The sequence below is a fragment of the Linepithema humile genome, chromosome 2 (genome assembly GCF_040581485.1).
Source record: "Linepithema humile isolate Giens D197 chromosome 2, Lhum_UNIL_v1.0, whole genome shotgun sequence".
NCBI classification, from domain to species: domain Eukaryota; kingdom Metazoa; phylum Arthropoda; class Insecta; order Hymenoptera; family Formicidae; genus Linepithema; species Linepithema humile.
Window position 1 is genome coordinate 25,481,366 of NC_090129.1, and position 12,856 is coordinate 25,494,221.

General features: G+C 32.0%; 2 protein-coding genes across 5 annotated transcripts; both read left to right on the top strand.

Annotated features, from left to right (window-relative positions):
- The first annotated feature begins 232 nt into the window (after positions 1-232).
- LOC105667830 (nucleolin) lies at positions 233-2,594 on the top strand. 2 transcript variants are annotated; one of them, XM_067349637.1, is made up of 4 exons: positions 233-366; positions 677-2,024; positions 2,109-2,244; positions 2,325-2,594. In XM_067349637.1, exons 2-4 carry the CDS (start codon positions 751-753, stop codon positions 2,538-2,540), a joined length of 1,626 nt encoding a protein of 541 aa, XP_067205738.1. In that variant the 5' UTR covers positions 233-366; positions 677-750; the 3' UTR covers positions 2,541-2,594. The 2 variants fall into 2 exon arrangements, with proteins under 2 accessions (XP_067205738.1, XP_012215326.2); XM_012359903.2 differs by having other exon boundaries at positions 276-370.
- Positions 2,595-2,739: 145 nt separating this feature from the next.
- LOC105667712 (coiled-coil domain-containing protein 13) lies at positions 2,740-8,473 on the top strand. 3 transcript variants are annotated; one of them, XM_067349646.1, is made up of 11 exons: positions 2,740-3,297; positions 3,524-3,589; positions 4,075-4,378; positions 4,678-4,841; positions 5,082-5,244; positions 5,523-5,755; positions 6,129-6,307; positions 6,386-6,620; positions 6,911-7,092; positions 7,223-7,357; positions 7,805-8,473. In XM_067349646.1, the coding sequence occupies exons 1-11, from the start codon at positions 3,223-3,225 to the stop codon at positions 7,851-7,853; spliced, it is 1,785 nt and encodes a 594-aa protein (XP_067205747.1). In that variant the 5' UTR covers positions 2,740-3,222; the 3' UTR covers positions 7,854-8,473. The 3 variants fall into 3 exon arrangements, 2 of the variants coding, with proteins under 2 accessions (XP_067205747.1, XP_067205746.1); XR_010888542.1 differs by lacking the exon at positions 2,740-3,297 and having other exon boundaries at positions 3,317-3,589; positions 6,129-6,620; positions 7,805-7,904; positions 7,992-8,473; XM_067349645.1 differs by lacking the exon at positions 2,740-3,297 and having other exon boundaries at positions 3,317-3,589; positions 6,129-6,620; positions 7,805-7,885; positions 7,952-8,473.
- Positions 8,474-12,856: the final 4,383 nt, after the last annotated feature.

Here is a 12,856-nt window from a genome sequence, read left to right on the forward strand (position 1 = left end):
ATCTATTATATTTTTTTCGAAAATTTGCAAAGTTTTCTTTACTTGAAATAAAGTACGCACTTACTGTAAATTAAAGTACGCACTTATTGAAAGTAAAGATACAATAAAAATATTTAAAAAACTTTTATGTATATTCGACAATTCTGTTCGTCGCGCGCGCGAATTCATAGGTCTGTTCTTTTTAGCTGACTGCACTAGTTCAGCTAAAAAGAACAGACCTCATGTGAAATTTTCACTGTTCACGTTTCCGCTTCTAGGGAAAAATTACATGATCGATGCCCTGCATCATTATTTTTAATAGTTGGCAATACTGGTATATATACGTATAGGCACCCACGCTGTTTCACGTTTTCGTTGTTGCGATTTGTACGTAAGTTAACCTTTCAGCTTTTTTTCTATACCTTTTATAATTGTGATTTTCACTAATAATTTGAATTTTTATTGAAGAAGTAAATTAAATATGTTACTTTAGACATTTATAAATATCTTTACATGCAAATAAATACACATAAATACTTTTATATAACTTATGCTCTACCTCGGGTAACCAACGCGGTTAAAAATTTCCACGAGACAAAATTTTCACATGGCGATCAAATTTTTTAAGCCAAAAATTGTCTATATGTATATTATGATTAAAAATTAGTTTTCTAAAATTAAAAAATTTTATTTTTAGGTTTTAATACGTGTATATTCGCGTATTAATTATTACTCATTTTTCACGTGGCTTCTGAGGGCATTTATTTCCAAATGAAGACCAAGGCGTTTGATAAAAAAGGGAAAAAACGACCCCACAGTGAAAGTTTACCTTTTACAAAACCTGACCAAAAGCAAAAGAGCATCGATGAATTCAAGAAAAATGCTAAAAAAACCAAATTCGCTGTTTCTGCAGAAAATGGGAATTTTGCAACAACAAATACAGTACAATTCTTTAAGCAAGTTGATAAACAAGGAAAGAAAAAGAATAAAGACGTAAAACAAGATAACATCATAGAATCATCAAAAATTGAAAAAAAGATACATGTAAAAGAACTCAAGTCAACTAACGTTGAACCTGAGGTAAAGGTTTTTAATAAGAAGAAGGGAGGAAAATTAGAAAACTTAAACAAAGGGCCACAAGAATTAAACAAAGGAAAACAGACACAAAAATCTCATGTGACATCCACCACACAAAGTGTAGAAGAGATAAAGAAAAGAATAGAAGAAATCCAAAGTCGCGAAGTGTTATCAAAGACTGCAAAAAGAAAACTGGCGACACTGAAGAAAAAATTGATAATAGCGGGAACAAAAAATAATTCAGAGGAATTAAATACAGAAAAAAAGAGCAACAAACAGGACAAATATCAAGGTACAAGTGCATCTATAAAGAATAAAGAGAAGATTAACAAAGATAAAAGAGAATTAGGAAAGAAAAATGTCCAAAACGAAAAAGCTAAAGTCAAACCAGAAGATGATCAAGATGATTCGGAAAGTGAAGATGACGATGAGAGTGAAGAAGATGTATCTATGGACAATGTAAAAGAACCATTTGATGATGAAAGCGATGAGAGTGAAGAAGATGAGGAAGAAGAAGAGGAAGTAACAAAGTATGACGAGGATGACGAATCTGACGATTCTGACGAATCTGACGAATCTGACGAAACTGACGATTCTGACAAATTGGACAAATCTAGCGGATTGAAAACGGTGTTTAAGAAAGAAATGGATATAGAACAGATGAAGTCCAAGATGAAGATGGATGAAGACGATACAGAGGATGAAGAAGATGAGGAAGTCGACATAGAGGAGGAGGAAGATGAAGAAGATGTAGAGGATGAAGAAGATGAAGAGGATGAAGAGGATGAAGAAGATGAAGAAGATGAAGAAGATGAAGAGGATGAAGACGATGAGGAGGATGAAGAAGATACAGATAAAAACATAAAAACAACAGAAAAGGAGAAAAAAGGTGTACCATTCTCTGATCATCAGAAAAAAGAAGCAAAGAATAAGCGATATGTCCTTTATGTGAACAATATACCATATGAGTAAGACCATTTTTATTTTTTATTACATTTTTATTATATTCAGTTTTTTTTTTAGATAAATCTTTATTGATGTCTAATTTGCAGTACAACACCAGATGAGCTCAAACAGCATTTTCTTACCAAGGTTAAGACAGTCCTTAGTGTCAGGATCCCGACTGATTCAAATGGGAAATCACGTGGCTTTGGGCATGTGGAGTTAAAAGATAACTCAGATTATACGGTAAAAACATTTTGTCTTTTTTACCGCGATTATCTTTATTGAATAGTTTCATTAAAGTGTGATTTTTCTATTTTTAACAGAAAGCATTCACGCTGAATCATACATTCCTCAAGAAAAGAAGGATAAATGTAAAATGTGCAGTGCTACCTTCTAAGGATAAAAAAACAGATGCCCTCAAAAAGGTTGCAGTTGCTAAAACTAAAAAGCTGCAGGCACTGCAAAAGGCTGGAAAATTAACTGGTGGATTTCAAGATAAGAAAATACAGAAGAAGAAATATAATATTTCGAAAGCATGATGGAATAATTAAGACTATCAATGTAAAGATAATAAAGCTTCATTGACAAAATTATTTTTGCAAAATTACTTCAAACAATTTGATATCACAATTGGAAAAACAATTTTAATGTGATAGAATTATTTTAATATTAATGATAAACGATTGTTTCACATAAAAAATATATTTTATTTTCTTAGATTATACTGCGCTTTAGATATTTTTTATGTGATTAAAATTTTTTCCTTATATCGCTATCTTACATATAGATATATAAAACGTGCAATTTTATTAAAATGTGCCGAATAATAAAACGTATAACTGTATTAATGTATAATCCAAACCTTCGATTATAAACATAGTTTTAAATATATCATACTATTATATTTGTAAAACAAACGAGCGACACTCGTTTCTTTCGACTATCACATTCTTATATAGCGAGGATATTTCTGACATATATTACTGAAAAAGACACCCATGAATGTAATGATTCATCACTTCTGTCTTTGCACTCTATTCTCATTTTGTGATATCACTGTATGATGTATAATTCAACATAACGAGGGAACCATTGGCAGAATTTTATATAAATTATTTCAAAGATACACAATTAGGAACGCAATGTATGCGGCGATTGATTTGAGGTCATTTTAGAAATCGAATTAGGTCGAACATTATTTTGAGTATTCAATACGAAAGAATGGCGAACGACACGAGCAAGCCAGAGATAAATGATTCTCTTGATGAAAATATGTTTCCATCGAAGTTTGTAGAGGTATTTGTACAATATTTTTAAAATGAAGTCTCACAATCTTTTTAAAGTAAAAAAGTCTTTCACAATCTTTTTAAGTGTATTATTAGCATGATTTTCAAAACTAATATGGGATCTCAAAATATATAATCAAACATATATGCATACATATCAATATTTTATTACATTTCCTAATTCCTCCTGATTATTATTGTATGTTCAACATTTTGTATATGCAATTTTTGCATAGGAACAACTCCCTGAACGTATTATATTTCCAGAGGAACTAAATAAATTCTTGCAAGATCGTATTCGTGTAAGTATAATTTGGTGTATATAAAAAAATTGGTTAAATACTGGTTGTATAAAATTTTTTATATTCTATACCTATTCTATTTTATATCTATTCTTTATTATATTCTTTATACTATAAATTAAAAAAATTATATTATAAAAGAATGAAGTGAAAAAATCTTACGATAATTTCTTGAATGTATAATTATAAAAATAATCGACAATTTCGAATTACTTTTATAAATGTCATAACTTTTTGCAATCAGAATTTATTTAATAACATATTTAAAATTGATATATGCAACAAAAATGTAATAAAGCTAATTTTAGTGGAAAATTATATTGCAACACAAATATAGTTTTTATTGTTACATTTATTTTTGAATTTATTTATAAATGTGTTACCTACAATATTTATATTTTCTGCAAATTTTCAAAATTTAATTTATTATTAATTAACTTATTATTATTTACTATGTGTTAATCACAATAATAATTATACAACAGGATTTAACAGCGGAGAATAAATGTTTGCGACAAGCATTTGAGCAAGCAGAAGAGAAGTTACGCGAATTGTCGCAGGAAAAATTGAATTTGCAAAATACAATACGAAAACCGACTGAGCTGGTCACGACGAAATTAACTGAACTTAGTAAAAAATATAGAGATCGAACTGCCGAAATGGAGGCAGTAAAAACAAAATGCAGGAACTTAGAAGCTACTCTCGTCATCAAAGATAACGAACTGGAGCGCCAAAGAGTAGAATTACAACAAATTCTCAAATCTGAAACACGCAAGAATTCTAACAACAGTTAGCATTTTTCCCATTCTGCAAACAATAAAATTACACACTTGATTTTTCGTTAGCTTTGCTGCCTAATTAAATTTCGAAAAACAATTCTAAATTAAATTTTATTTATACTAATAAAATTTCTAGAAAAGTAGAGATTAATTGTCAATTTTTCTTTTTCTTCTTAGCATCAATAGTTTAATTTTGTATAGTTCTATATTAATATTTTTTGTTAGTAATTAAATTAGCAATTAACAATTTAATTTATTTATATTATTTGTTTTATGTATTCTATTTTACGTGCGATTGTAATATCGAAGAGGATGAAAATCAGGATAATATAGGGGAGAAAAATCCATCGGGTAAAAATGACGAGGAACGAATTAAATGTTTGAAAAATAAGCTGCAACGAGTACAAGCAAAGCTTTGTGAGTCTAGGAACACGTGTGCCAGTCTCCGGCAAGATATTAATAAAGCACAAAAGGTATGTTCCTGTTGCTCTATAACTTTGATTAAGCATAGAAATAATTGTGATTTATGAAAAAAATTATATATTCTTGACAAGTAAAAAAATACAAAAATAAAATTCTTAACATCTATACGTTTTGAGATATTTATATGACAGAACAAGGGGATATCATTCACTTTATATCTTCTGATCAAAGATCTAAATTTCTTCACATGTAATATGCAGAAGTTATCACTAAGAATACAAGTATATCAGTTATTGTGCAGCGAGGTGGGTGAAAACGTCAGTATCACCACACTTTCCAGTGTACCAGGTGGCTGGCGAGGACGTGCCGAGCAAATTCGGAATTTGCAGCAGAAAGTAGCGGAACTGCAGATCAAATTGTCCGAAGACGAGAAATCGCAGAAAGAACCTTCTGGTAGGAGAAAGAATTATAAAGTCTTATTCATATTTATCGGATTGATTCTTTACGTGTGATTCAAATCATCTTTCATTAAATTAATTTGTGTAGTAAATTTATTAAAATTAAATAAATTATTTTGTATATGTTATTATATTTATGCCACTCAGTATCAAATTTGTTTGTAGATAACGTTTGTGGACAACATTTTACGTTAATTACTGTTGCACAACTTGTTTAATTTATAATGCAAATGTGATTACTTATTTAATTTGCAAAACAAGTCATTTATTTAGATCAACATTTGACCAATCTTCGAATTATTGAGAAGGAAAGACGAAAACAGATCGAAAATACAGCAAAGGAACTCAGACAGACGGAAGTGGCGTTGGAAACCTCGAAGAGGAAGCTTGACGCTTCCAAAGCGAGAGTACAAGTATTGGAACATGAATTGAGCGTTGTAAAGGGGAATATCGTGATGCTGAATGAAAAAAGATCTCACGATGATCGTTTGATCGATGCGCTTAATGTTAGTGATAATGAAAAAAAGATTTAGTCTAATAAAGAATCAATTGCAAATACGTGTCTATTTAGAGTTTGCGAGGAAAAATCTGTAATACATAAGATATTATGCATGTAATCTTTATTGAAATGTCATAACGCGTGTCCGTTCTGTCAATTTAATTTTATTAATTTAATTTTTTTACCATTTTTATATAATTTTTAATATTTTTCATGTAATCTAAATCCTTTTTTTCTTTATTATATCCTGAAACTGAACATTATATTCTGAAGAGAGCTTGAAATTATAAGACGTATTTGTAATTTTAGTGTGTTAATTTATAATATTTTCTACGCTTTACACTTCTAGTTCTTACGCTTTTTTTATGGTCGGTTGTTAGGGACGATTGAAGATGGCTGAAGAGAGGCATCAAGAGCGCGAGATAGAAGTACAAAACAGGGAACACAAGATTGAACGTGAGAGTATGAATATCAAGAATGAGTTGCGAGCAACGCAATTGCACGTCGATCGATTACGCAGGCGATTGGAAGAGCGTGAGATCGAGATCGACAAACTGAGGTCTGTACGAACAAATCATGAGATATTGCAATATAAATTATGTCCATTTAAAAATATGTGTGTTGTTTCTTGTTTTAGGAATGATATTACGTCGGATGAACCTTTGAAGTGTCGAGCCTCGTTTCGTTCGGATGTCCGATCAAGCGAAGAGCACCAGATCAGTTTGCCTACTAGCCCTCGCAGTTTAGGTGAACCAAACGAATACGTGACCCTTGCTTTAGCTGCCGAAGCTGAACGGGTGAGATTATTAGAATTGGTAACTGTGCTTAATCAACGATTGGACAAGGAAAGAAACGAATCCGACAGCCTTGCGGTAAGCCACAAATATTAAACAAATTTTAACATAATTTTATAAAAGAAAGAAACATCAAAAATCTGTACAATACTTAAATTAATTTTTTAATTGATACACTAATTTTATTTTATTGATACATTAATTTAGTAATTAAATAAGTCAATGGATTAATTGTTGATTTTATGAAGTATATTCGAATTTAATAGAGTATTATCTGATCCATCGATCAAACATCGATACAAAAAAGTTATATTGGAGAATCTTGCGGATTTTTATGAGGTTTATTCGTTTTTTATCGTCATTTTAAGGAATTGCTGCACAAGGAGAAAAGTAAATGTGTAAAATTGGAGTCTAAGTTGCGGAACTTGGAAAAGGAGAGAGTGGGACTTGCCAAAGTAGATTCCAGGTACAGAGCAAAATCCTGCGTAAGGTCAATGTCGAGTCTGCGAACGAATGAACAATCTACCAACCCGGAAGAAGTTCGCTTTAAGTAAGTTGTAACTACGATGTATGTTTTGTATTGAAAAAATTTTTAATTTGTCTCTTTAATTCAAATATTTTTGTAAAATCTTGCGTAACGACGTTACAGTTTTTATCGTATTTTTATGTGCTTGACGTAGAATCGAATTACTAGAAGAGGAGTGTCTCGCTCTAAAGACCAGATTAAATACCGTGCAGCAGGACAAAGCTTGCGATCTCGCCATGTACAAACGAATGCTCGATCAGGCTAGAAAAACTTTCAAAGATGCGTGCAGGTGAATCTAAATCATAAACTTAAAAGTTTGCATGTATCCACGAGAAAATCTGAATTCTATTTAGTAAGCGTACATGCGTGTGAATATGCATACACACTTTTACAAAGGACAAATGGCTAATCGTACGATACCACTTTCCAATATGGCCTTCTAGAAATAGACTCTCGTATAAGTGCAGACGACCGAGTGCCTATTTTTAGATTTTCACGCAGCACCTATTGCTACTTCGATGTGCGACATGTAAAAAATACATATCTATTATCAATCCTTTCTGTAACATACAGTAATTGTTAACAATTATCGTTATTTTTCAAAATAATGTATTCATCTTGAATTTATAATTAATTTCTCTAAGATTGATTACATAATTATTTCTCACCGATCGATATAGCACTTCTGTTGTTCTTATTAATCAAACATTTGTTCTTATTATTCAAATATTTGCAGGAACAAACCGCTGGCCGCCAGTGGAAGCCGTTCCACGATAACTATTTAAGGCAAAACAGGAGGGAGCGAGAAGAAACAAAGGTTCGCCAAAGTAGAACAAGTCAGTATTTGGGAAATAAGATTAATCTAATTTCAAGCTGCTTTCAGGAAATTGTTTTAGCGATAAAATGAAACATTCTTACGGCAGACGCGAAACAGTTGGCTGCGATCGGAATAGATGTAGCAACAACAAAGCCGCGGCTCGGTGATGTAACTGGGACACGAGATAAGGTGCAACGCCTCCACATAAACCCGCGTGACATCGTTGGAGTAAAACTCCACAGTTTCGTCTCCACCTCGTTCCTTCTCCGTTCCCTTAATGTCGCTCGATGTTTGCACCGCGACCGACTCGTTTGCTCTTGCCATTGATATCGCATGCGGCGGCAGCGCGGCTGTAAATTCATCCCGCTTCTCGTCACGAGCAGAGCGAGATGGCTTCCAACGTTACGCTCGAATTTAGTCGGAAGCTTAAAAAGATGCCTGTTCGAAAGAATTGATACTGTGATGTGACATAAAGATGTAATTGAAAAATTTCACACATGTTCAAATTCTTACAAAGCAAACTATCGTAAAACACATTATTGTAAAGCACAGCTTCATATGTCACCACGTTTAGCTCTGTCGCATAAATTTAGAAAAGAAAACAATATAAAATTTTTTTATCCAATTGCAAGTGATTACTGGAGCAGAATTGATTTAATTTGTATGCCTACATTTCAGTTTTCATGTGCAATTGTGAGTTGATCAGATATGCAACTCATGTATGCTAGGCTTACGCGACAGTGTCGTCAAAGGCACTGGAAAATTAAAAATCGTTGTTTGAATCGCCCTGAAGTTTCCGATGTCCTATTTAGCATTGTATAATTAACACGGTAACATTTCCTTTGTTTGTTCAGAATATCCATTTTACATAATGTTCCATCAATGGCGATATGCGTCTGCAAAGTGTATTCTACTAAAGAACTCTGATCAGTGACAATAGTCAAGTTCCATTACCGTCTTTTATATTTCTTGTTCTGCAAGATGATCAAGATGGTCGAGAGTGCAAGGATTTAGTTCTCCTTAAAAATGCGAATATTTCTACAAAAACTAATCACGTAACTTCGCCGTGATGTGCAGAATAAATGAGATTTAATTGAAAGAAAATCTACATTTTAAATTGTTAAAAACGCGGAAAGCGGAGAAATTTATTTATTTATTTACTAAGTTTGGAAAATAACGTATTTAAATTTTAATAAAACAAATTCCAAAATATAATTAACATAACACAGATATGTTATATATTTTTCACATATTTCAGGGAATGGAAAGTCATCAGGTTGCATTAACTTATTATTGTGTCGCAAGTATGAATGACTAAGCGACTAAATAACAATTTTAACGACTTAGATAAAATATTTTCCTTATTCGATTGAAATGGTGGTTGCAGTTTAAAATTGAAGTATTCAAATAATAAATATATTTAAGGATCTAATAACGAGGAGGAGCTAACGCGGTACCAAATGCCGGACGCGTATCAGCGATCGGCGAGTGGCGCTTTGCGAAAACTTTCGTCACCGTCGTCGTCGTCGTCGTCCTCGCTGAACAAGTTGGGCGTGTTTCCGACGGCGCTTAAGCTCTTGTCGACAGGTGTGGGCTTTACAGGTGTTGGGTCTCCTGGCTGATAAGAAACGCGCCCGTGACGTCAGATCGGTGCGGGTAGAGTATATGAGTCGACGCCGTGGGACGTCCACGTCACTCGTTCTTGAACCTTCTCCGTCCGTTCATTCCGTCAAGTCGTTCGCCGCGAATTTTTGCCGAATCGCCGGTCGCGATCGCGCCGATCATCGTCATCCGAGCCATCCGTCGGAGGATCTAACGCAGCGCGGAAAACTGCTTCCGCGCTTCGATCGGATTTTCGCAGGTAAGTCAGATAGATCGCGGCAGCGGAATCGATTCACAAATTCGATATCGCAGCGAATGGCGGCAGCTTGGAAATTGAGCGTTGAAACAAATAGACAAACAGTATATAGGTATTATCTAAAAAAGGTTTGAATTTTTTAGACATTCTTCGAACATCTTTATCGCATCTTTTGCTTTTTTGAAAGATATGGGCGATTTAATTGTGGGGTGAAGTAGATAACGAATGCTGCATTGATATCGCAAGACCGATCGCTTTTCCTTGGAAAGTTTATTGAGATCGCGATCGTCACTCTCTCTTTTTCTGTAAATAAATTTTTTTCACTTGCTCATTTGCTTTTTCATATGCAAATGATTCGATGGAACAATCATGCGCTCGGGGCAATACGAAACGTACGCTCCACTTTTGTTACGTAACGCGCGGCCGCGAGGCCGTCGCTGCTCATCGGTCTATGGAGATGATAATTTCGAGATCTACGTGTCAACCCTAACAATAATCGAAATATTTTTTACGGAGACTAAAATAAAGTTGATTAATATCGGTTTAATTTTATCGTTTGATAACCAGTTAATTTAATTCGACGGTGCAAAAGTGGGAAAATATTTTATGTGAATTATAGGGTTTCTATTGTCACAAACGGGCGTATGGAACTGAAAAATTGAACTTAAAGTTTATAATGTTCGATTACTTTCTTGAGTCAACAACAAAACCAAATTTAATTAAATGTAATTTTCTTATTATCAAAATAAATTTAAAAAATTGCACAATTGTACTTTGTGTGCAGCATGTACTTAAATGTGCAGCATGAAATAAAACAGTTTTGATGCCTTAATGTGCCACGCATATAACTAATAAAATAACAATTTTGGCAATTTTCAATACAAAAATGGTTCGTTATACTACATATTTATTTGAAGAAATATGGCGATCACTTTGCAGCCATTAATTCTAAGCTATACTTTGTCTTTTTTAATTTTTGCTTACAGGATTGTAAACTATGTCAAAATTTTCTTATAGAAATGTATTTATCGTATCAAAATTAATTAATATTTTACTGAAATAAAATATTAAAATATTTACGTTGATGTTTATCTAAAAAAGTTATCTGTTATTTTGTAGACTAAATTGTTTAGACTTAGCAATTTATTAATGTTTGACAAAATCAATGTTGAAAAAGTAATGAATATATAAATTTAACTAGAACCTGCGGAATTGCGGAATTTGCCATTAAAATATCGAAATTTTCGGATAATGAGACAGGATGATTTACTTTTTCCAAATCTCTACTTAAATGCAACAAGTTCGCTACAAAAAGCTTTAGACATCCGCTCTTTGTGTAAAAAGAATCACACATCATAAATTGATTATATCATATAAAAATATACTTTGTCTTTATGTAATAAAAGATTAGAGCTATTTTTTGATTTTTTAAGTAGCATAAAATAAACTAAGAAAATAATATATTTATTACTTAACCCAATAAGAGAAAGGTAAAACAAATATAAGTGGTTTCTATTATACAATGCTACTTTTAAAATCATTATAGTATTTAGATGTAAACTATCAATATAAAGCAGTGAAAACAAAGTATAAATAAATCTTAAAATTTAATTTCTAAAAATTATAGAATCGAATAAACGGATGTAATAAGAACTCGGTATTAATTTTCTCTAGATACAACGTAATAGCTCTACATAATAAAGAAATAATAAACAAAAATAAAATCACAATAATTAATTGTTGAATTAAAAATAATAAAAATATATTTTCTCCAGGAAAATTAATAAAAAATATACGATAAATTTACATTATTTCTACTTTTGAAAAGGATAATTTTGCTTTAAAACAATAAAAAAAAATTAAAAGTAACATTTTTATAACAATTCTTTTAAAAATGACAATATTATCAAGAATTGTTATATTATAATTAATTTTCAATTAATGATTTATCTATATCATTATTAATATATAACTAATAATGCAATCGATAAAAATTTTTGTATTAAGAATAAAATGTGATATTACAAACTTTATTAAGAATTATTATAAATAGAATATAATAAATAGTTTCACAAATTTTATTTATTTTAGAAACATAGTATTATTACTACATTTCAAAGGTTAAAATTTACTCAATGCCATCTCTAAAATTCCTGTGTCTTATTTTTCATATCTCTTAGTTAATAATTAAAGCAATTAGCCATTCATAAGCATCTGACAAAATATCTCAATACTTTTACACAACAACTTATGTTAACTAATAACATAATTATTATTCATTTTTAATTGTATATAAACATCGTTGTTGTAAATAAAACAAACCTAATTTTCGCATTATCACTTTGTTTTACCATACATTTTTTTATCTCGTCGGTTTTTACGAACCTCCTTGAAAATAATTTGTCAGTTAAGATAAGATTTCGTGACGTTGACACAAAAATATCTACGGAATGATTTTGATAATATCGCATGGAGGCAATAATATATCATTTGCTCTTTCTCATTCTTTAATTAACACAAGTGTCGCTTCGATTATACTTGTTCGCCAATTCACGCCCGGCGATCGCATACCGCGCAACTACGTTATTTTTTTTCAAAGAAATATTACGACACGACTTCGCGCTACGTAATGCTAGAACGTTGTCTATTGCAAGCGTCGAGAAGAAAAAAAAAAATATGCCGACTGGATGGACTAAAATCGATTACGTAATGCAAGCGTGTAAACTACCGGAGTGAACGTGCAGCCACTTGTAAATTAACGCGGTTGTAATTAATGCAGACTGCTGGCAACTGGGTCCGCAGAGTATGTATCCGGATGAGTGAAACTACGTGCGCGTAATTTATTAAAATTTACTACTCGAGAATTATTGCCGAAGTTACCGGGGATTTTCGGTAATACCGGAGCGAGTCACGTTATCACCTTATCGCATTGCTCGCTGATAAGGTGCAATCGCAGCTCTCAAAAACGATACCTTGTAGGTCTCATCGCGCGTTTATCAAGCGATAGAAAATACTGGCTAGCATTTTATTCCGAACATTATGACAATGGTTTATCAATTGGTTTCGATTTTCAGCCCAAATAGAAAAAAGATTTTGCTTCTACGCGCAAAATG